We start from the raw sequence: 22,500 nt of genomic DNA, 5'->3' as shown, positions 1-22,500 counted from the left end.
ATTATACTTGTACTAACACTTCGCACTAACTCTTCACTCTTTGCAGCATCACTATAGGCAGGTAAATCATTCCACTCACTCCTTGATTCCACACTCTAACGCACAGGTAGATAAAGCAAAGAAATATTTCACTCACAGGTATATTAATAACACCTTGATTTCACACCTGTCATCTGCTCTTTCTCACCCTCTAGAGCATCACTACACACCGCACAGGTAAAGAGTAAAGGAGTATATCCCACATAGGTAACTTGCAATAACACCTCACTTCACACCTGTCACCTGTCACCTGCCGCTCCTCACTCCTCATTCCTCACTGCTCACGTAATGGAAAGAGAGTGGTAGTTATAACTGCATCCTCTTCCTCTGGGTGTGTGTGTGTCTGTGTGTGTGTGTGTGTGTGTGTGTGTGTGTGTGTGTCTGTGTGTCTGTTCCCTGGAGCGCATCTACGAACAGCGACACGAACACAACGCGCTGTCACTTCACATTACCCAAGAAAGATGAACGAACATAAAAAAAGAGAGAAAGAAAAAAAAAAAAAGAAAAAAGTCATGCGTATGTTTCTTTCTGCAGTCACACACACACACTCACACTCACACACACACTCAGGTATCCTTCTCCCACAAAAGACACACCCTTACTGCCGGCATCACCACCACCACCACCACCACCACCATTATACTGTTGCCAGCTTGTAATAATCCCGCTGTGTTTGGTTACTCTTCACTCGTCAACAGATTCACTCGCCCGCAACCTCAGCCGCACTCCCGTCTCCCTCACTGCGTTACAGGATAGACAGATGGATAGATAGACAGGTAGACAGCTTAAATGGTGTCCGCAGAGCTTAATAACTTCTCTCTATCTCCTCCATTTGGTTATATAAGAAAGTGGCACCTGTGAATTGAAATCTAAGGATATGAGGTGAGTAAACTCTTATTGTAATGAACCTCTGCTTTCTTGTCCCATTAATTGCCTGAGGCGTTTTGCGGAAACAGGTTCAGGTCACTCACCTGTCCTGCTGTCCATCTCCTTCCCTTCCGGTGTAGCCAGAAAGATAATGTATGTGTGTGTATGTAGTGTGGTATAGTTTTTTTTTTTTATATGTGTGTATGTGTGTATGTGTGTGTGTGTGTGTGTGTGTGTGTGTGTGTGTGTGTGTGTGTGTGTCTGTGTGTGTGTGTGTCAGTTTTTTTTCTTTTTAGTTGTAGTGTGTTTGATTCGCAATGTTTTCGTTTTTAATGATGATAACGATGATAGTAGTAGTAGTAGTAGAAGTAATAATAGTAATCATCACCGTCATCATCATCATCATCATCATCATCATCATCATTAATATTAATAATAATAATAATAATGATAATAATAATAATAATAATAATAATAATAATAATAACAGCACGTGCAGCAACAGCAACAACATCAACAACAACAACAACAACAACAACTACAACAACAACAACAACAACAACAACAACAACAACGACATCAACAACAACAACAACAATAACAACAATAACAACAACAATAATAGCATACTACTACTACTACTACTACTACTACTACTACTACTACTACTACTACTACTACTACCACATGTTTTTATACTAATATATATATATATATATATATATATATATATATATATATATATATATATATATATATATATATATATATATATATATATATATATATATATATATATATATATATATATATATATATATATATATATATATATATATATATATATATATATACCTTTCCGGTTCAAGCCAGATCCTTGTTTCCCAATGCAGTAAGAATGGGCGTCACTGACCTTTGTCTCGCTGACTTCTGGGACCTGACTGGCTAGTGTGGCGTGCTGCAGTGACGGCCGTGTGTGTGACCTATAGATCACCTCGGATGCAGGACAGGCGATTTTAACCCATTCGCTGTAATACACAACAAATCACACCATTAAAGTACTGCATAAACTCTTTTCAAACACCTACAAGTAAGAGGAATGCATTAAAAGATTAGATTTTCCAGTGTATAGCCAGTAGAATCTCTAGTGGCGGGTGTCGAGGAGATTAATAAACGTTCCGGGGTGGTTTGACATTAATGAACCGTGTGTTAATTGATATGAGATTTAGTACTGATTATATAGGCTTTTGTGTCATGTCCCTGAACTCATTTCGTAGACGGCTTAAGTGTGTATCATGAGACTAACAACGCCCGTATTCAGAAAAGCTTCGCTCTCTCACCACTACTGTTTTCAAAAGCCACAGAGATGATTAGTCGGGTTCTCAAGTGTTTCTCCTGTTAATAATGTAGAAATTCACACATAAGATAGGCGATTTTAGTTGGTATCATGAGACTTAAGGTATCGAGATCAGACAATGAAATGTTTGAAAATCTGTCTATATTCAGTGTTTTCTTACAGTTCCATTTTCAGTTCATTTATAGACACTGATTTTGTTCATGTTTCATTTTGCCAGCCACCATGCCGAGCTGGGACCACGAAGCTAAGAAAAGCATCATGAACCAAAAGAAGAAAAATAAAAATAAAATCGTAGAATATCAGGAACAAAAAACGAGGACCTATAGCAAAGAAACACCAGAGAAAACTTTAATATTAGATGGAAAACTATGATAATATTGAAAAGTGACTACACGAGGAGGCGAAGAAGAAGCAGAAGGAAGATGAGGAGGAGAAACACTGCACGTGGGACTCAGCACGTTACCTGAGTGATGACGTAACAACATGGCGGCCACAGGTGAGGACAGGCGATATGATAGCCGGTGAAATGAAGATACTGTAAACTTTATCAGGGTTATTTAAAAGTGAATGTGTGTGTGTATGTGTGTGTGTGTGTGTGTGTGTGTGTGTGTGTGTGTGTGTGTGTGTGTGTGTGTGTGTGTGTGTGTGTTATCATTAGCTGTCATCCATATTCAGAAGACTGGTATTTCACGTGATATTCTCTCTCTCTCTCTCTCTCTCTCTCTCTCTCTCTCTCTCTCTCTCTCTCTCTCTCTCTCTCTCTCTCTCTCTCTTCAGTATCACGCAAATGCAATGGCAGGATTGGCTGCGGCGTGTCCTTGTGTGGCATTTTACCCCCCTTCTCCCCGGCGCTGCTATCAGGAGGGGAAGGGAGCCGGAGATAGCAAGAGAAATAGATGAAAGTCTTCTGTTTCATCCCATAGTGGTGGTGGTGGTGGTGGTGGTGGTGATAGTGGCAGTGTTAGTGCGGCTTGTAGAGGTGATAGCAGTAGTTGTGGTAGTGGTGGTGGTGTGAAGAGTTCATAGTGTATATATTTTGTTCATTACGTATTGCTTTGTTACTTTCTATCTTATTTATTTATTTATTTACTGAAGACAACGAGAGGTTATTCCTTTACTCTCCTTCCTTCATCTCCTTCTTCTTTTTCTTCTTGTTCTTCTTGATCCGCACCTCCCGTCCGTCAATAGATCAGTACATACAGGTAAGAAACGTACCTGTGTGTGTGTGTGTGTGTGTGTGCGTGTGTGTGCGTCCTTTGCAATACTTTTCTCTCTCTCTCTCTCTCTCTCTCTCTCTCTCTCTCTCTCTCTCTCTCTCTCTCTCTCTCTCTCTCTCTCTCAGGTTTTCATTTATCACAGCGCCTCTTGACCTCTAGTGTTTACTTGCTACTGTTTGTTCTTCCTTTGTGTTCCTCTTTGAGTTGATCATCGACCTTGTTGTTGTTGTTGTTCTTCTTCTTCTTGTTCGTGTTTTTATTTTCTATTTTTGTTCTTGTTCTTGTTTTTGTTCTTCTTCCTCCTCTTCTTCGTATTCTTGTTCTCGTTGTTGTTGTTGTTGTTGTTGTTGTTGTTGTTATTGTTGTTGTTGTTGTTGTTGCTGCTGGTGCTGGTGGTGCTGCTGTTGTTGTTGTTGTTGTTGTTTTGTTGTTGTTGTTGTTGTTGTTGTTGTTGTTGTTGTTGTTGTTGTTGTTGTTTCTGCTGCTGCTACTGCTGCTATTGTTGTTGTTGTTGTTGTTGGTGTTGTTCTTTTTCTCGTCCTATACTCACACATTCAACTAATGACACAGCCTTAAGCTAAAAAAAATATTGATTTATTCCATTTATCCTCTTCGTCGTCGTCCTCGTCCTAATTTTCATGCCTCCTCCTCCTCCTCCTCCTTCTCCTCCTCCTCCTTCTGCTCCTCCTTGCTTTCTCTCATTCAATCTCTTCCCCATCCTCTTCATTTATCTTCGTCATCTTCATTTTTTTCTTCGTCCTATTTTATTGCTGGTAGTTCTTAGTCTTTACCTTAACTTTGCAGAGAGAGAGAGAGAGAGAGAGAGAGAGAGAGAGAGAGAGAGAGAGAGAGAGAGAGAGAGAGAGAGAGAGAGATACCAAACCATGAAACTTATCGCGCCGTGACTTATCAGCTGTTTTATCATTTCTCTCTCACTCTCTCTCTCTTTCTCTCTCTCTCTCTCTCTCTCTCTCTCTCTCTCTCTCTCTCTCTCTCGCCACGTAACAAAGAGTAACCGTTCATTCCAGAGATAACATATCGGTTCCAACCTTCTCACCGCCCGCGTCTCTCTCTCTCTCTCTCTCTCTCTCTCTCTCTCTCTCTCTCTCTCTCTCTCTCTCTCTCTCTCTCTCTCCTCCCCGTTTTCTTTCTCCCGCCCTCTCTCTTGTGATTTTTTTTCTCCTTGTTCCTTTCCGCCGAGAGAGAGAGAAAGAGAAATTTCCTCTCTAGATTAAATTTTCTTCATTATCCTGAATAGTATTTTCTTTTTTTTTCTTTCCCTCCTCCTCATCCTCCTCCTCCTCCTCCTCTTCTTCATCATCATCATCATCATCATCATCATCATCATCATCATCTTCCACTTCTTCCTCCTACTCCTCCTCCTCCTCCTCCTCCTCCTTCTACTACTACTACTACTAATACTACTACCACCACCACCACCACCACCACTCCTTCTGCCCCTCCTACAGACACTCACCATGGGAACCTTCATGGGCCACGTGCTGCCTGGGTCCTTCTTTGGCACCTTCGCTTGCTGGTGGATCTACAATGTGTTCCTGCGCTACCACGCCTGCATGAGGGCCACGGCGCAGGGCGGGGCGGGAGCCAGAACACCTTATATCAACACCTGTACCTTTCCCTGTCGATGCCTCCCGCGGTTACCTGTGGAGGCCTGCATGAAAGTGTCCGTAGTGGTGATTGGTATTATAGGTAAGGCGTGGTAGTGTGTTATGTAGTATTTTTGCCCGTAGGCATCTCCACTACTTTCCAAAGGGTCGCTATAGAAAAAAAAAAAAAAAAAATGAATAAGTAAAAATAATAAAAGAGTCCAGTAATTGTGTCTCTCCCTTAAAAGAAAAAAAAAAAAAAATACAGACGCAGTACAAGATAATACAAAACCATCCCCATTTCCCTTCTGCAGGAGACCTCGTGATGGCGTTCAAGCGTTGAGAAATAGAATACAAGTAATAAATAATAAAAAAAAAAAAACAGCAATTGTCTCTCCTAAAAAAAAAAAAAAAAGAATACAAACACAAATGCAGATACAAAACGCTTCCATTTCCTTCTGCGGGAGAGTTCGTGACGGCGTCCATAAGCGAAAAAAAATAAAAAATAAAAATAAAAAAAAAATAATGATAATAATTAAAGAAAAAGAGAGGAAAAAAAAAAACACAGTAATTGTTTTTCTCCCTTAAAATAAATAATAGAAACCACAGAAACCAACCCCATTTCCCTTCTGCAGGAGAGCTCGTGACGGGGTTCGAGGACGGCCACTTTGTGCACCTCGGCAACGCGCAACATATGACCATGTACTTCTTCTTCGGTCTGAACGGCGTAGTGGACATCCTCAACCACTACCGCCTGCCGCTGCCCCCCGCCTCTGACTACGTGTCCGCCGCCCTCGCCTTCTGCATGGAGGGCGTGCTGTTCCTGTACCACCTGCACGGGAGGACGCCCATGGATGTACAGGTGAGGCTGGGGGTGAGGAAAGGCAGAGAGGGAGGTGTGTGTGGAGAGAGAACGGTGATCAAGTGTGTATTTATCCTTCTATTTACATGTTTTTGTTGTTGTTTTCACTTTAATCTATTGTTCCAGCTATCCATTTCCTCAGCTCCTATCCATTCTAATTATCTAAGTACCTATCTACCTATCGTATCTTTTTTTTTCGGTCTAACGTTCAGTAGGGAGTGAATGAGGGAGTTTGGTATGGAGGGGTGTGAGTGCGCGATGAGGTGTAAGGATGGATAAGACTTTGATAGATAAATAGATAGATAGGTAGACAGGTTGATAGATAAACAGGTATTTAGTGTAGTTAGTTAATTAGTCGGTTAATTAATCACTTAGTTAATTAGTCTAGTTAGTTATAGTCAGTCAGTTAGTTAGTTGGTTGGTCAGTTGGTTAGTTGGTCAGTCAGTTAATCAGTCAGTTAATCAGTCAGTTAATCAGTCAGTCAGTCAATCATTTATTTCATCAGTCAGTTAGTTAATCAGTTAGTCAATCAGTCAGTCAGTTAATCAGTCTGTCATTCTGTCAGTTATAGGTTATGGTTAATCAGTCAGCAAGCTCGTTAAGTAAGTTAGTAAGGCACACAGATAGACAGTCATTTCAGCGATAGAGCAAACTTTCCCCTGTTGTGTATACGTACAGTAATATAGCATGTGTTTGTTTCCTCTCTCCAGCTGCACATGTTGCTAATGTACGTGGTGGCGGGGAATATTGTGGCCATCCTGCTGGAGATGTACTACAGACGAAGCGTGATGCCAGCCCTCCTCAGATGCTACTTCACGCTCCTGCAGGTGTGTGTGTGTGTGTGTGTGTGTGTGTGTGTGTTGATCAGTGTCTAAGAATCTGTTGCTAGTTGAAATCCTTTGTATTAAATAAGAAGATAAACAATAAGAATAATAAGAATTGGAATAATGAAACTTCTTCTTCTGCTTCTTCTTATTCTTCTTTGTGTGCCTTCGTCTGTCTTTCCTTGTCTGTATCTTCGCATTCTTTCATTTTCTTCATGTTTTATTTTTTTCTTCACCTTCGTATTCGTGTTTCCTTCCTTCTCCTCCTCCTGCTGCTGTTGCTCTTCCTCCTCCTCGCAGGGCACGTGGTTCATACAAGTGGGCTACATCCTCTACCCTCCAATCGGTAATCACTGGAACGAGAATGACCACGGACAGATGATGATAGTTACCCTCATGTTCTGCTGGCACAATGGAGTCGTTTTCACCCTCATGCTCCTCATCTGCTTCCTCGTCCACGCTCAGGTCAGGATGCTCTCCAACGGCGCCCTCTACCGCATCCTTCACCCCCTCACCTCCTCCTTCCCCTCCTCCTCTTCCGCATCCTTGTCCTCAGTTGCTCAGTTCTCGAAAATGGATTCGGAGCAGGTTCGTAGGATTATTGATGATTCGGATGAGGAGGATGTGTAGTGGTGATGGTGTGGTGTTGTGGTTGTGAGTTTGTGTGTTGGTTTTGAGTTTTTAGTGTTTTTTTTTTTTTTCGTTCGCTTTTATTCGTCCCGTTGTGATGTGTTAAAGAGCAGTTTTTTTTGTTTTTTTTTTAGTGAGTGTTAGTTTCAAATTTTTTTTTTTTGTTACTTTTGTTATTAGTATGATCGCTTTTATTCATTAAGTATTAAGGGACATTTATTTTATTTTTTTTTTGGTATATACATTTGTTTTTTTCTCTCTCGTTTCTTGTTCTCGTTCTTTATGTTCCTTATAATTTTTTTTCTTACCGTTATACATACTGGCATGATATATATTTTAAAAAGAATGTGTGTATTTATTTCGCGATTTGGTGTAAGAAATAAGAGAGAAAAAAAGTTAGTTTACTGTTGTTATACTTTCACTAGTTTATCGAATCAAGATTTTCACTTTGGACTAATGATAATAGTTTGTTTTGTTTATCGTTCGTTCGTTCGTTGGTCACACTCTTATCTCAGATTAACGAGTGTGTAAAGGTGAAGAGGCGTGACGCAAATAGATAGACAGATAGATAGATAGGTAGATAGATGTTTATTGACTTCAGTTTTACATTGTGAATTACAGTAATGTCAAATATTCCATTTAAACGGAAGAATTATATATGGCAAAAAGTAATTAACTCCAGTCCAGAACAAATAATATTCGCAAAAAAATATGATATTCCACAGACACATCATAGAAAACCTTTATCACTAAGAGGCTCCGCTGTATGTAGCAAGATTCTCTCTCTCATAATATTTAACATTAAGCCAAACAATTAAAACCACAACTGACAATTAAATAAGTAAGGACACGAAACTAAATGAATACAACTAACACACACACACACACACACACACACACACACACACAGAGGACAATATTTACCACTATTCCTTGCTTGGTGTATATGTATGTACGAATTTTGCATGTATGTATGAATGTGTAAACTTAAATGGACCTGAAATACATAAAGATATGATTTAAGACTCGTTGTTTCGCTCGCTCGTTCGAACCTCATGACCGAAGCAATGACACCTTTACCCAGTCACTCTAATTAATACTTTTTAATACTTTACTGCATCTATATACACCCCTGATTCCTTATTGATTTGTGAATAAGAGATATTGCAGGTAGTGATGCTGATGTATAGTGAGGCTGAGTGATTGGCAGTAGCGAGAAAAAAGCTTCGAACTTGCATGACTCTTTCTTATTCATTCCCCTTTCATCACATTACTGCTTTGTCCTCCTCCACACCCTTCTCCTCTTCCCTTTTCTCTTTCTTTCCCTTATATTTATTGTTCGTATTTCCTAGTCGTCTCTCTCTCTCTCTCTCTCTCTCTCTCTCTTGACAAGCTAGTTCAAGATAAAAATCCTTAATAAAGTCCCCAGCATATCTTCTGTAACAAGACATGGATCCATATTGTACTGAGTTCCAAAATATAAAAAAATATAAAAAATAAAAAATATTGGTGGAAAAAAAAAAAAAAAAACGAGGAAAATTAAAGGAGGAAAATTGATTATCCTTGGTGACGACTGGCAGCGAAGCGCAGTACGACAACGGCCACATCGACCCCGGGCAAAGAAGAAAGGTCAGTACATTGCCAGCAGTCAAACTGGAGGTGTTAGTGTTCTCGGTGCTGGAGCTCCACCTCCGTGTTGTAAGTATTACGTGTGATCAGTATAATAAGGCCGGAAAAGGATTTAGGACAATAGATGTAGTGTTTTTGTGAGGTATAGATACATGTATAGGTTAGTGCAGAAGTTGTGTAGTCCTAATGTTACCGAACTTTTATTTTTCGACCGATTTTGATGTTTTCACACACACACACACACACACACACACACACACACACACACACACACACACACACACACATATATATATATATATATATATATATATATATATATATATATATATATATATATATATATATATATATATATATATATATATATATATATATATATATATATATATATATATATGGTTTTATTATAGTTTAAGCCATTACACACTACGTGGTAATAACTTACCTCATTTTGTTCTTCTCACTATTCACATCATTTCTAATGATTACACTACTTGTCGGAAATTAATAATAACGCCACAATAGGCCTGGGAATGCACAGCGCTCTCAACTTTTTTTAAGTCCACAGGTAAACATAAATGGTGTATTGTTGCCTGAACGTCAGTTGTTAGGTTAGGTTAGGGTTATATTATAGTTTAAGCCATTACACACTACGTGGTAATAACCTACCTCATTTTGTTCTTCTCACTATTCACATCATTTCTAATGATTACACTACTTGTCGGAAATTAATAATAACGCCGTGGGCCGTGGGTAGAGATTGGGGACATTGGCTTAAACTATAAATTTACCATATATATATATATATATATATATATATATATATATATATATATATATATATATATATATATATATATATATATATATATATATATATATGGATTCATTTTATTATTATTATTGCAATAACGTTTTCACTCGCAGTAATTCTTTTCAGTATAGTTCGTAGGGATAGTTTGAGGTTCGGGTGCTTCCCTCGCTCGTTCGAACCTCGCCACTGAAACATTCACGCGGCGCCGTGTCTTGGGCGGGTAGTGAATGCCACACTGCTGCTTTCAACTAATAGGTGGTTGTGGTTAGTCATTAGTACACTGGTAAGCTTACAGGTAATTTTGATTAGTATTGTACAGGTAGTGATCTTTTGTTTTTAACCCTTACACTCTGACAATTTTTCTTTAATATATATATATATATATATATATATATATATATATATATATATATATATATATATATATATATATATATATATATATATATATATATATATATATATATATATATATATATATATATATATATATATATATATTTTTTTTTTTTTACATTATTTTTATGCTTGGCTCGTAAATGTTTCCGCTGCGTAGAGACAAAATTAAACTTCTATTTTGCCTTTTTCCTTTTCTGCTTCTCATTGCAAACAGTTTTTACATCAAGAATAAGGAAGGATGATCATAACAAAGGGATTAATGGTAACAGCAGTTGGTAGTCAGGCTGTTTCTCCCCCTCCTCCCTCTCTCTAAAACTCCCTCCGCCTCGCGCCTCGCCACAGCTTCCTTTGAACACACTTGATCATTCACCTTTCCCTCCCGCATGTTCTTTACCTTTCACTCTTTCATCTCAGTAGTGTTAAGTGTATTTATTACCTTTGATGTCTACCATGTTTAAACTCTCGATTTTTGCCATTTATCTTGTGTGTCTTTCCTGTCTATCGTTTTTTTTTTTCTCTCTACCGATTTTCTTATTTTTTTTACTAGATTTTCCTTATCTGTTTCCTCCTATTATTTTTTTTTTATCTTTGTGTCCAGTGTTTTCTATATCATTTTTTTCTACTGTTATTTTTTTTTTACTAGTTTTTCCTTTTTCTTTTTTTCCTTATCCCTGTTGCCTCATCTTTGTTCTTGCCCTCGTGTTCATTCTTTCCTGTCTTTATCACCTCTTTCTCCCCTTCTCCACCGATATGCTGTTTTTTCTATTTTTTTCTTTATCCCTGTTTCCTCGTCTTATTTCTTTTTTGTTCTTGTTCTTCTCTTATTCTCGTTAGGCAGTTATAGAGTAATTAATCAGCGAGAAGTGAAGTGGGTCTAAACACCAATTAAGAAGGCTACCCTTACTTGTACTGTTGCTCTTTCATAGTAACACTTAACTTCAACATTGGATAATAAAACTACATAATTATATTACAAGACTTTTTATTAGGTAATTATAATCTGGTGTTTGGTACAATCATACATAATCAAAATAGCTGCATTGGAAGGCTTCCCTGCTCAACATGAACCAAGACACAAGTCACAGCATCACTCTCACTTCTTCTTATTGACAGGTTGACGGCCATGAATCTTGGGGACCTTCCTGCTGAGGGAGATGCCTACACGAGGACACCTGAAGGCTCTGGCGATGGTAAGTTCTGGTTGGTGTGACAGTTTCTACATGATGATCAGGAGGTTGTCTCTGTCAGGCCTCACGGTGGTGGTTGACAAAGCTGGTGGCACACGAGTGGCTGTGTTGGTGAGGTGATGGAGTGAGGTAGAGATGGTGCAGGGGCCTGATGGGCAGCTACAGTCTATGCATTACTGACAGGCCACTCCAACAGGCTGTCAAAACACACACACACACACACACACACACACACACACACCATTCTCCCCTCTGCCTCACAATTTCTGATTTAACATTATTTATCTTTTTACAGAATACAAGAATTATAGGTTACTAATGTATAATGAGGGGCTGGCAAAGGTGTCTGCCAGGTGTTGCCTTCACCCAACCCTTGCCTCAAGTGTGTGCTGCCTCTCACACAGCCCCTGCCTTCAGGTATGTAGTGCTCCAGGGTTTGTGCATGAATCCAGTACTAATTTCATGATGGTGATATTAATCCAAAGTCTGGATTCATGTATAGGAAAACTGCATAATTTATTTTCAAGTCTTTCAATTTAGTAATTCAGTCAGAACACGTGCCAACATGAAGCTTGCTGAGTGGGAAGGGCAACGCCTGGTGACAGACACCTGCCTTGAAATTTTCACATAATGATTCCAGTACTTTTCCCATAATACTGACAAAGTGATAACAAGCAGTGCAAGTCGCAACACCTGCACCAGACTGACAATGGGTAATACTCAGGTACAACATACATTAGCCAAGGGGCTTCAAAGGCCAGCTTGCTTCTAAAGCTCTTAATTATTAAAAGTATAAAATTAGTATGTGTAGTAATATAACAGTTTTGGAGGAACAACCTCCTGCAGTGATTTACAGCCCTGGGGCTTCCAGTCTTGGACTCGTGGTTACAAAGAGCTACAGTTAGTGTTAAAACAATACTGTCATTGTCACTGACAGTACAAACAGCAGCCAGTCACTTGTACATATATGGAGTAAATGACTGAAGTAAAGTTCTTGAAAAATATAATTTGTTAAATACAATTACACAGTACAAGTGGTATTAGTAAGCCTATGAGGGAAGAGTGGTCAACATGAAGACTGATGAGGCAGCTTCCCAGTAATTCATAAACCAGAGAAAGAAATACAAGAAACAAAACACAAAGGAGCAAGTGAACAGGACTGAGGGAGAACAGCAGGGTGTGCATGAGACGTACTGAGAATACCGGGGAAGGAGGAACACTGAGAAGAATGAGTGATATGTTTGAGAATACTGTGGAGCCTCACTGCTGGGATGAGGAGGAGCACAGAGAGTCATGATGCATAGGAGTGGTGGATACCTGAGTGGTGATGTGATGTCTAGGCATAGCAGAGATTACCTTTGATGTTGCAGATGAGTGGTGATGTGATGGTCTGGTGGTGGTGTGACTGAACTAACAATAGAAAACTAAAGAAAGTGAATGTGTAAATGAACAGGACAAGCACACCAAAAGATATTTATGTATGAGTGACTACAGAGTTAAAGTACACATGTTTAGCTTGCAAGGTGGAAGTAAAAGCCATAGTGGTCTAATGACAGAAAAAAAAAAAAAAAATTTAATAGTTAGGCGAGTGAGTGTAATGAATCAAAAGTATCAGTCATCAGAGGTTGTGCCTTTAACATGAAGAGGGAGAGGGATCAAGCCAAGCACCTCAATGCTAGCTTTGGGTGGGTTCAGGGTTCCAGTGTCATGACGAGGCTTGCAGTCCTTAATTAATGTCTTCTAGGTGAACGGAGGCTACAGCATGGCGAGATGAACCCAAGTGGACCAAGACTACAGCATGGGGGGAGAGAGAGATAGAGAGAGGCCAAGTTATCTCCATCCTGCCAGAGATTCGAGCTGGGGACTTCTAACCACTGCACCACCAGGCTGACCAACTGTCATGGCGTACAGCGAAGAGGTTAGTTTTCTCCATTCTCGTCATAATTACACAAGGATGTTATTACTGTCATTGGGGCACAGTGGTGGATAGGTGCAGTGATTAGAATGCTGGACTGGAAGTGGCTGAGTGGAGTGTTGGAAAGTATTTATTCCATTAATGAAATATCTCCATCAAGCTAGGAAGTACTTGTGTGTAGCCTCTGTACCCTTGCATGTGACTTTCCCCACCCAATAGAGGCATACAGTAATAGTGGAATGTTTGTGTATAGCTTAACATAGACCATGGCACTTACAGGGGACAGTTGAAAGTGATGACAAGACATGATTTATTAAGAGTAGAAACATCAATCTAGAGTAAGGACACAGTAGAAATGTGATATGAAATAAACAAAAACAGTCTGGAATGAGTAGAAACAGTAATCCACCTTGATGAAATAAAGACAGACTAGAATAAACAGAGAAAAGTACCTAAGTAATCTGATCACGTGTGGGATGACGAGGATGAGGTGACGGAGAGGAAAGCACAAGATGTATACACAGTAGGACCAGTCACCCTGTCATCCCATCCCTGTGTCACCCTATCACCATCATCCTGTCACCCTCAGTCATCTGTTTCAGAGTCCCGGGCCAGGATGCCATGCTGGTCCAAGATGGCCAGGCCCGGCTCGGTCTTGAGGGTGATGCGGTGGTCCGAGTGGTCGATGGAGGCCAGCGACGGGGACTGGCCAATGTCCAGCTCCCCCCCCAGCCCCTCCCCCCCTATGGCCACTGACGGGGAGGAGTTGCTGATCAGGATGCTCTTCTCGTTCTGAAGGGGATGGAAGTACGTGTTCATTAGTTCCATAAATATCAGTGTTTTTAGTGGATAATTTTAAAAACTTGCAATGATAGATACCTAGGAGATTATTAGTTAAATGTTCTTAAGTTTCCAGAAAAGAAGTACAATTTTTTGTATAGTAAATCTTGATGACTTAAATTTTGTGCTACATAGGTGATTTAAATGTAGTATTATATAGAATTTAGTGTTACATAAAATCACATTTCAATAAAAAACAATTAGTTTCTAATCTTCCACGCTGGTCTTACATCTTGGTTGTCGTAGAGTACCAAGCAAGACTTCACAAAGTTCCTGCTCTCACTCCCTCATTTCTCCTACAGGTCCACACTGCTCCCATCATGGCAGCACTAGCAGTGAGCAGAGAATGGAGTCAAGCACCATTCTGTACCATCACCTTTCTTTACACTGCACCTGCTTTCCCCTGCCAACATTATTCACTGGTGGCTGTGGTAATGTGGTAATGGTCTAGCCACTCCCTCCACTGCCACTACCCCCTCATTGATCTACCATAACTGATAGAATACTCAAGTTTCCTCACTCCACCACAACAGTGAGGGAAAATGGTGGCAGTCGTCTCCTATGCCTGCTGTTGAATGACGGGACCCACAGGTGAAAAAATGCAGGCAGATTGAATTTGGAGAATGGTGATGGTAGAGAGGAGTGATGAATGCACTTTTATTTACTGATGGTATTATACTGAGAGGAGGTGGCTGACAGAAGAGAAACACAAGACCAGAGAAGAGATAACCACCAGGGAAAGAGAAGAGAAATAGAAGACCACCAGAGGAAAAAGGAGAGAAGACCACCCGAGAGAGGAGAAGAGAAGACGACCACCCGAGAGGGGAGAAGAGAAGACCACCACCACCCGAGAGAAAAGGAGAGAAGACCACCACCACCCGAGAGAAGAGGAGAGAAGACCACCACCACCCGAGAGAAGAGGAGAGAAGACCACCACCACCCGAGAGAAGAGGAGAGAAGACCACCACCACCCGAGAGAAGAGAAGAGAAGACCACCACCACCCAAGAGAAGAGAAGAGAAGACCACCACCACCACCCAAGAGAAGAGAAGAGAAGAGAAGAGAAGACCACCACCACCCGAGAGAAGAAAAGACCACACTAGAGGAGAAAACCAGACCCCTGTATATATTCCTCTCTCCATCTTTCTATTGTTCTCCTAATTGTCATCCACACCCCCCCTTCCAAGAGGCCACCTGCATTCATGGAGAAATGCTGTGTGGTTAATGAGAGCAAGTCTGTGAGTGACTGTCTGTGACAAAGAGCCCAGTGCAAGGAAGGCCCTTTAGATGGAGGTGGTGGTGTAATCAGTTCTGTAATTTTTCTGCTATTGTAGAAATAATAGTAATGTGAGGATAGCTATATTGTGTGTGCTGCTGGTGAGGGATGCACAGCAGTGCATCCCTCACCAGCCACAATGTTGTCATCTTAGTCTCTTGCTTGGTAAATATCAATGTTTGTGCCACATGCTACTAATAATGCCTATTTTTACACTACCATCTAATAAAACTGTAATATTTTTTGGAAATTGGGGGAAATTGGGGTGATGCAAGGTGAAATTTGCACAAGAATTACCCCTAAGTATGAATGGCTGCTACACAAACATCCAACATTTATTTACTAAACAGCTATCCTCACATTACTGTTGCTTCTAGGATAGTGGGAAAACTATGGAAATGATCACACCTCCATTTTGAGAGTCTGACACTGGGCCCCTTGCCACAGGCAGTCACTCTCACAATCATTCTTTCATTAACCACAGATCTAGACTACAAACTACAGCCTCTCTCACTCCTTACTCACAGCCCTCAGATATACAAACTACAGCCTCTCGCATACAAAGTCGGTCACTAATGATGCACCCAAGAGAAGAACAGCAAATAGTAGTCTGAACTGAGGCAGAGATTGACAGCAAAGAGGAACAAGGCAACGTACCGAGGGCGGTGTAAGGATCTGCTCCTCCGACAGAATAATCTCCTGTGTGTCTTGTAGCTGAGAAATCTGTTCGGGTGTGGCGTTCAGAATCCTCAGCTCACACGTGGGCGACTGAGTGATGACCTGCAGGGAAGAGACAGGTCAGGTATGTTGGGTTACTTTTTTTCTGTAAGGGGACACTTGCCAAAGAAAAAGAGGAAAAATAAACGTCTGGTGAGTGTGCCAGTTTTCCTTCTTCACCTTCAGGGATGTGGATGAATCTCAAAACTTATCTGCATTAGGGAAACGCACTTTGTTCTGATGCTTATGTGAGACGTACATAATCTTGGCTGTCATTTTACTTTAGCTTGTTGTGTTTAAAGAATACAGTACATGGAATTGTCATTTGGTAGAATCTTGGTGAAATACAGATGGCTATGGTGCTTCTCATGATTTTGGCACTTCCAAAGATCCCTCCTGCATCTTGGACAAACAAAGAGCATCTGATGTCTGCCAAGAACTGTAAAGATTAATGAAAACCATAACACCCCAGGGAGTTAATACTTAAGAAGTGTTCATAACTTGCCTTCACATCACTCAGGTCAAGGTTGGAGTTCTGCAGGGAGTCAAAGTCGAAAGAGATGTCCTCGGTGACGGCTGGGTCCTTGCGTACTGACGAGGTGTGGCCGATCTGGGGTGCCTGCTGCCAGGGTGGGAACATGCATCACACACTGGCTAAAACTAGTGCTGAGAATTTAAGCTCTTTTGCTCTTCTCCTCCTCCATGCATAAATAACACCTAATGCATAAACATAAAAACTCTGCTTTTTCTCTTCCATGTATAAACAATAATACACAAGCTAATACACCTAACATGACTCTACATGATTTTGGCTTGACAATTACACCTTTCCTACAGCTAATGCATTTTCCCAACCCAAAAAAAAGTAAAGCAAGTTTCTGTAATTTACTGACCTCTTGTCTAGTAAATAAATTTTTTTTTTTTTTTTTTTTTTATGTAGGAAGGATACTGGCCAAGGGCAACAAAAATCTAATAAAAAAAAATGCCCACTGAAATGCCAGTCCCTAAAAGGGTCAAAGCAGTGGTCAAAAATTGGTGGATAAGTGTCTTGAAACCTCCCTCTTGAAGGAATTCAAGTCATAGGAAGGTGGAAATACAGAAGCAGGCAAGGAATTCCAGAGTTTACCAGAGAAAGGGATGAATGATTGAGAATACTGGTTAACTCTTGCGTTAGAGAGGTGGACAGAATAGGAGTGAGAGAAAGATGAAAGTCTTGTGCAGCGAGGCCGCGGAAGGAGGGGAGGCATGCAGTTAGCAAGATCAGAAGAGCAGTTAGCATGAAAATAGCGGTAGAAGACAGCTAGAGATGCAACATTGCGGCGGTGAGAGAGAGGCTGAAGACAGTCAGTTAGAGGAGAGGAGTTGATGAGACGAAAAGCTTTTGATTCCACCCTGTCTAGAACAGCAGTATGAGTGGAACCCCCCCAGACATGTGAAGCATACTCCATACATGGACGGATAAGGCCCTTGTACAGAGTTAGCAGCTGGGGGGGTGAGAAAAACTGGCGGAGACGTCTCAGAACACCTAACTTCATAGAAGCTGTTTTAGCTAGAGATGATGTATCTCTCTCTCTCTCTCTCACCCGCTGCTTGGGCTGAGTCACCATGCCTCGGATGCGCCGCTTCCATGCAGACCGACACTTGGAGTCCATATTCTGACAAATCTTGTGCCACAGTTTCAAATGGATGTTGAATTTGTACTGCAGGTGGCACCGGATGCCGAACATCATGAGGGGGTCCAGCTGCTTCTTGTTCCACCGGCCTGGGGAGCAGGTGGCACTTAGTGGTGGTGCAAGACACAGGGACACATTGAAGAAAGTATTGTATGGAGGGGAATGAATGGGTGATGACAACAGAACACATTAAAAAATTATAATACTGCCTGGAGATGAAAGAATGGGTAATGACAACAGAACACATCCACACACACATCACTCTCACTCTCAGCCCCATTGGTCCCTGTTATAACAAATGAGTGAATAACAATGAAGGCAAACACTCACTTCTGCCAGAGAGGTTTGAGGTGGCCAGCTCATCCTTGGTGAAGAGGTAATCCAGCAGGGTGAGGGCCATCTTCTCTGCCGTGATGCAAGTGGAGTTGATGTGCAGCAAGTTCCTGGAGGAGGATGAACGTGGTCACAACGACTGGTCAAGGATGAATTATATAAATAAATGAATAATAAACACACACACACACACACACACACACACACACACACACACACACACAAGATACAAAGGAGATTTTTTAAGAATACGTTAAAGGTTACAACCTCTATAAAAAAGACATTTGGACAAAGTAAAGTGACAGCAGGCAATAATACATCAACTGGAGAAATTAACAGATAAATGTAAGACTAAACCATGGAATCAAATGCATCTAACCAAACAATATTTCCAACTCAGAATCCCTTCATATTTCATTTACACTGACTTTCCTCATACAACACCCAGTACATACACCCAGACACCTGAACAGTTCCTAAAACACCTACTGCGGCGTGATGGGGCAGCGCACCCTCATGTTGGGCTGGGAGGGGTCACCCAGCCAGGAGCCATGAGGGAAGTCATCCTCTGAGTTGAGAGAGATGACGTTCATGTTTGTGCTGGATTCTGTGTCCTGCACCAAGACAGAGGAGGAGCCGGCCATGTCCATCGCCATGCCCATGCCCCTGCAGCAGAAGAGGAGCAGTTAGAACACCATAGACAGGTCGTGTGGTGGTGGTGTGGTGCCAGCGAGGGTCACGAGACAGCACTATATACTACACCTTGGGAAGTTACAGTGATAGTTATCCTCATCTTCCCTAATGTGTCTTCATTTGTAGACTAAGAGCATGGAGAAAAGCAGTTTAAGGAAGATCATGTGAAATGGAGGGACTGAACTGTGGTTGAACTGCAAAGGATGGGAGCCTCAGAGGAAGATGTGACAGAAACAACTGGAGAAGACTCAAGATCAAGAAGACAGTGAAATGCAGGGATTGAACTGTGGTTGAACTGTAAAGGATGGGAGTCACAGAGGATGATGCAAGGGACAGAAACAACTGGAGGATAATCGTACATGGTGCCAACCCTTCGCTCTAAGAAAACAATGAAATAAGACAATTATCTTCCCAGTTACCTTTGCTTTTACTTCAATCATTACTCAAAACCCTTAAACTTTCATTAGCTCACAACCAAACTGTAAAAAAAAAGAGAGACAAAGAGAGAAAGTGAGAGAAAAGATCCAACAACATACACATTTTGGTCAGACTGCTTGGACGTGGCTGACGAGGTGGAGGTGGAGGAGGCGGAGGTGGAGGAGGAGGCGGAGTTGGTGGCCAGCTGCTCCATGGTGTCTAGCCGGGAGGAAATCTTGTTGCAGGTGTGAACCAAAACCGACACCTTGTTCTCCAGCAAGGTGAGGCGTGTGTTCATGCATGTTCTGATCTCTGTCACCTGCGGGAGGGTGTTGTGTGTGAATAATTTTTTTTTTTCCCTTTTTTCTTGCCTGTTTTGGAAATGAGGACAAATATAATAGAGGAGGTTTACAGTATAATTTTTCCTCATTTTTTTCCCTTGTCTGTTGAGGAAATGAGGGAAAAACAAACATAAGGAGATATTTTCAGTATTATTATCTTATTTTCTTATTTTGGTGACTGAAAGGAAACCAGAGGGAAAAGAATGTGAGAAAGGGAAAGAGAAGAGACAAAGAGAGACTTACATGCAATAACACACACACACACACACACATACACATACCTCATTCAGGAGCAAGTTAAGGAGATCCGTTTGGGTGAGTCTGACACGCTTGACTGGGGGGAGGCTGCTGGGGGGGTCACACTCCTCCTCACTCTCCTCCCCCATGATGGCAACCCTCCTTTCCAGCCTGTGGGGGATGGGAGGGGGTCAAAACAGTCACAATATTGATGATGCCCAGAATATTATGACTTTTTGAGAGAGAGAGAGAGAGAGAGAGAGAGAGAGAGAGAGAGAGAGAGAGAGAGAGAGTGGCATTTTCATTTATGGGCTTGGTTTGTTTAGGTGTTGTTAAGTTTGGTTATTTTACACTTGATTAAGTTAACGTTTGGTTTGGCTTGTTTAGATTGTGTTAGGTTTAGTTAAAGTTTAGTTAGTTTTAGATTAGGTTTAGTTTGGTTAGGTTAGATTAGCTTAGGATTCATCTAGTTCACTAATTTCACAGGTGATTTCTTGAGTGTATACATCACAATATGTAAGATAAACAAATAAATAAATAAATAAAACATCACATCTTTGCCCTATAAATAAACAATCTCAGGAAATTAATAGATTAAGATTGACACTAACACACACACGCAGCACCACTAACACCACAACACCAGACCCCCTCTCCCTCTCTCCCTACAACCTCTTCAATGACCTTCCTCAACATCCCGCCGCCCCGCCATCCCCTGCCTCCCCCTGGGTGAGCTGGGGGCGCGGGGATAGGCTGGGGCACTGACACTCCCGGCGGCGAGAGGAAAAGCACAAAGAGCGTCACCATGCCTCGAAATCTCGCAAAATCCCGCAGAGGGCGAGGAGTAGGCTGCCGGTATTCAATATGGCGGTGTCTTGTCCCTACGAGTGTATTTTATTTCCGATTCTCTTGGACTTGTGATTATTTACATCTATCTATTGTGAAAGATATGTATTTTTTCATTATTTTTTTTACTGGTTTGTTTATAGAAATACGTAGGGTGTTGCGCGGGTGTTTTGGCACCGAGTAAATTTTAGAATGTTTAAGTCCACCATTTAATTTTTACGTTTTCGATGAATGGGAAAAGAATAGACTGAAGGGTAGGCTCTTGTATTCTGACGTTATGCCACAGAATAACAACATTTATCTATTTCTTTTTCTTTTTTTTTATTATTTTTTTTTAAGAGCAAAATGTTAAGAAGAAAAAATAAAGAAACAAGTCCCCCCAAAAAAAATACAGTCAAAAGATTGTTATATACGGAACTAATGCAATGCCACAGGATATGCACTGAAGTAAAACCACAAAACTAAATTACACATGCAAGTAACGTAAAGAAATTATACACACAAGTCCACACAAAACAATAACAAAATTTAGATTAGAATAAAGGAAGTGATGTTGATTATCCTGGTTCTTCAAATTGAGCATGGCTGATAATTATGAGAAAGATAAATGTGTTATATATTGTTTGCGTCAAGTAGCAGATCATAGTGTTTATTTAAATAGAGTTGATGAATTGGGTCCGGCTTATAATTGCACTAGACGGGTTATTTCTCTCTTGAAGGCTGCTACGAAGAAGGAATGTGCGAGTGCGTTTGTGTTTGTATTAAATATGTCATACCGGTATATATTTGTGTGGTGTTTAATAAATCTTTGTTTACGCCAGCTAACGGTTAGTTTGTATATCGTTTGTTGAAATCATTGTTCGTCTTCAGTTATATTACTCGCATTTGGATTAAATAGATAAATGAATTACTAAAACAAAGTAAACACATAAATAAAATAAAAACAGAAAAAAAAATTAAAATGTGCCTGAAATACGCAACATAATAAACAAATAACATTACATTAACTAAAAACAACAACAACAACATAAATCAGTGTTAGGAATACAAAAAAAAAAAAAAAAAAAAAAAAAAAGAAACGAAAAGAAAAAGTCGTATTATCAACAGTACCATCATCAGTAATAACCTACACCAGCCTTCGTACCTAACCCTCACACAACCGTACACCTCAATACCTTTATACACAACACTACTTACTACACATCAAGAGACCATACATGTAAACACAACACGACCCTAATACCCACAATGCAACAGCCATCACAGCGCAGTAAATCCGGGCAGAGGCGGGGCGTGGAGAAGCAGCGGTAATACAATAAATATGAAGCTTTGAAATAACTACGTGTATGTTATAGAAATGAGGCAGCACGGGTATTAGTAATCTTCCAACAACACTGGGCACATTGGCAGCACACGCCGTCACCTCCACACGTTAGCCAGCCAGTGGGTGTAAAGTATTGGGGGGGGGGAGAATGCTTTATAAGGAAGTGTGTTGGGTTTGGTTGAAGTTGATCATGAAATACGGGAGAAATAAAGGAGGTGGGAAAGAAAATGGGGTGCTATATTTAAAGGACTTAGGGGATAAATGGGTGAGCAAGTTAAACAGCAAGTGGAAATAAATAAATAAGATAGATAAATATAGGAATAGATAGATAAACTGACAAGACAGACAGACAAACATACACACAGACAGCCAGAGACGAATACAAAGAAACAGACAAATAGATAGATACACAAGCAGGCAGACAGACAGACAGACAGACAGACAGACAGACAG

The 22,500-nt window shown here is 40.7% G+C and overlaps 3 protein-coding genes across 9 annotated transcripts in view; 1 reads left to right on the top strand and 2 right to left on the bottom strand.

Annotated features, from left to right (window-relative positions):
• Window positions 1-649, bottom strand: part of LOC135115283 (alpha-(1,3)-fucosyltransferase C-like) — a 13,767-nt gene extending 13,118 nt beyond the window's left edge. The window contains exon 1 of one of the 6 annotated variants that reach the window (XM_064031881.1): window positions 598-649. The gene's annotated coding sequence lies outside the window, so the exon portion shown is untranslated. Of the gene's footprint in view, window positions 248-275; window positions 512-591 lie in introns of those variants that run through there. The other 5 variants (XM_064031885.1, XM_064031882.1, XM_064031884.1 and 2 more) reach the window with 5 other exon arrangements.
• Window positions 650-3,195: 2,546 nt separating this feature from the next.
• Window positions 3,196-8,427, top strand: LOC135115286 (transmembrane protein 45B-like). 2 transcript variants are annotated; one of them, XM_064031888.1, is made up of 5 exons: window positions 3,196-3,465; window positions 4,950-5,190; window positions 5,723-5,949; window positions 6,661-6,777; window positions 7,075-8,427. In XM_064031888.1, the coding sequence occupies exons 2-5, from the start codon at window positions 4,959-4,961 to the stop codon at window positions 7,402-7,404; spliced, it is 906 nt and encodes a 301-aa protein (XP_063887958.1). In that variant the 5' UTR covers window positions 3,196-3,465; window positions 4,950-4,958; the 3' UTR covers window positions 7,405-8,427. The 2 variants fall into 2 exon arrangements, with proteins under 2 accessions (XP_063887958.1, XP_063887957.1); XM_064031887.1 differs by having other exon boundaries at window positions 3,209-3,242.
• Window positions 8,428-11,214: 2,787 nt separating this feature from the next.
• Window positions 11,215-22,500, bottom strand: part of LOC135115285 (protein BANP-like) — a 93,246-nt gene continuing 81,960 nt past the window's right edge. Inside the window, exons 3-10 of the mRNA XM_064031886.1 lie at window positions 19,922-20,048; window positions 19,419-19,618; window positions 18,679-18,855; window positions 18,187-18,299; window positions 17,767-17,945; window positions 16,689-16,805; window positions 16,124-16,246; window positions 11,215-14,143 (exon numbers count right to left, since the gene is read on the bottom strand). Coding sequence (XP_063887956.1) covers window positions 13,937-14,143; window positions 16,124-16,246; window positions 16,689-16,805; window positions 17,767-17,945; window positions 18,187-18,299; window positions 18,679-18,855; window positions 19,419-19,618; window positions 19,922-20,026 — 1,221 coding nt within the window. The 5' untranslated portion in view covers window positions 20,027-20,048 and the 3' untranslated portion in view covers window positions 11,215-13,936. The remainder of the gene's footprint in view (window positions 14,144-16,123; window positions 16,247-16,688; window positions 16,806-17,766; window positions 17,946-18,186; window positions 18,300-18,678; window positions 18,856-19,418; window positions 19,619-19,921; window positions 20,049-22,500) is intronic.

This window comes from Scylla paramamosain, chromosome 29 (assembly GCF_035594125.1).
Source record: "Scylla paramamosain isolate STU-SP2022 chromosome 29, ASM3559412v1, whole genome shotgun sequence".
Taxonomy (NCBI): domain Eukaryota; kingdom Metazoa; phylum Arthropoda; class Malacostraca; order Decapoda; family Portunidae; genus Scylla; species Scylla paramamosain.
The sequence above is the reverse complement of the archived record's forward strand: the minus strand, read 5'-3'. Positions and strand labels throughout refer to the sequence as shown.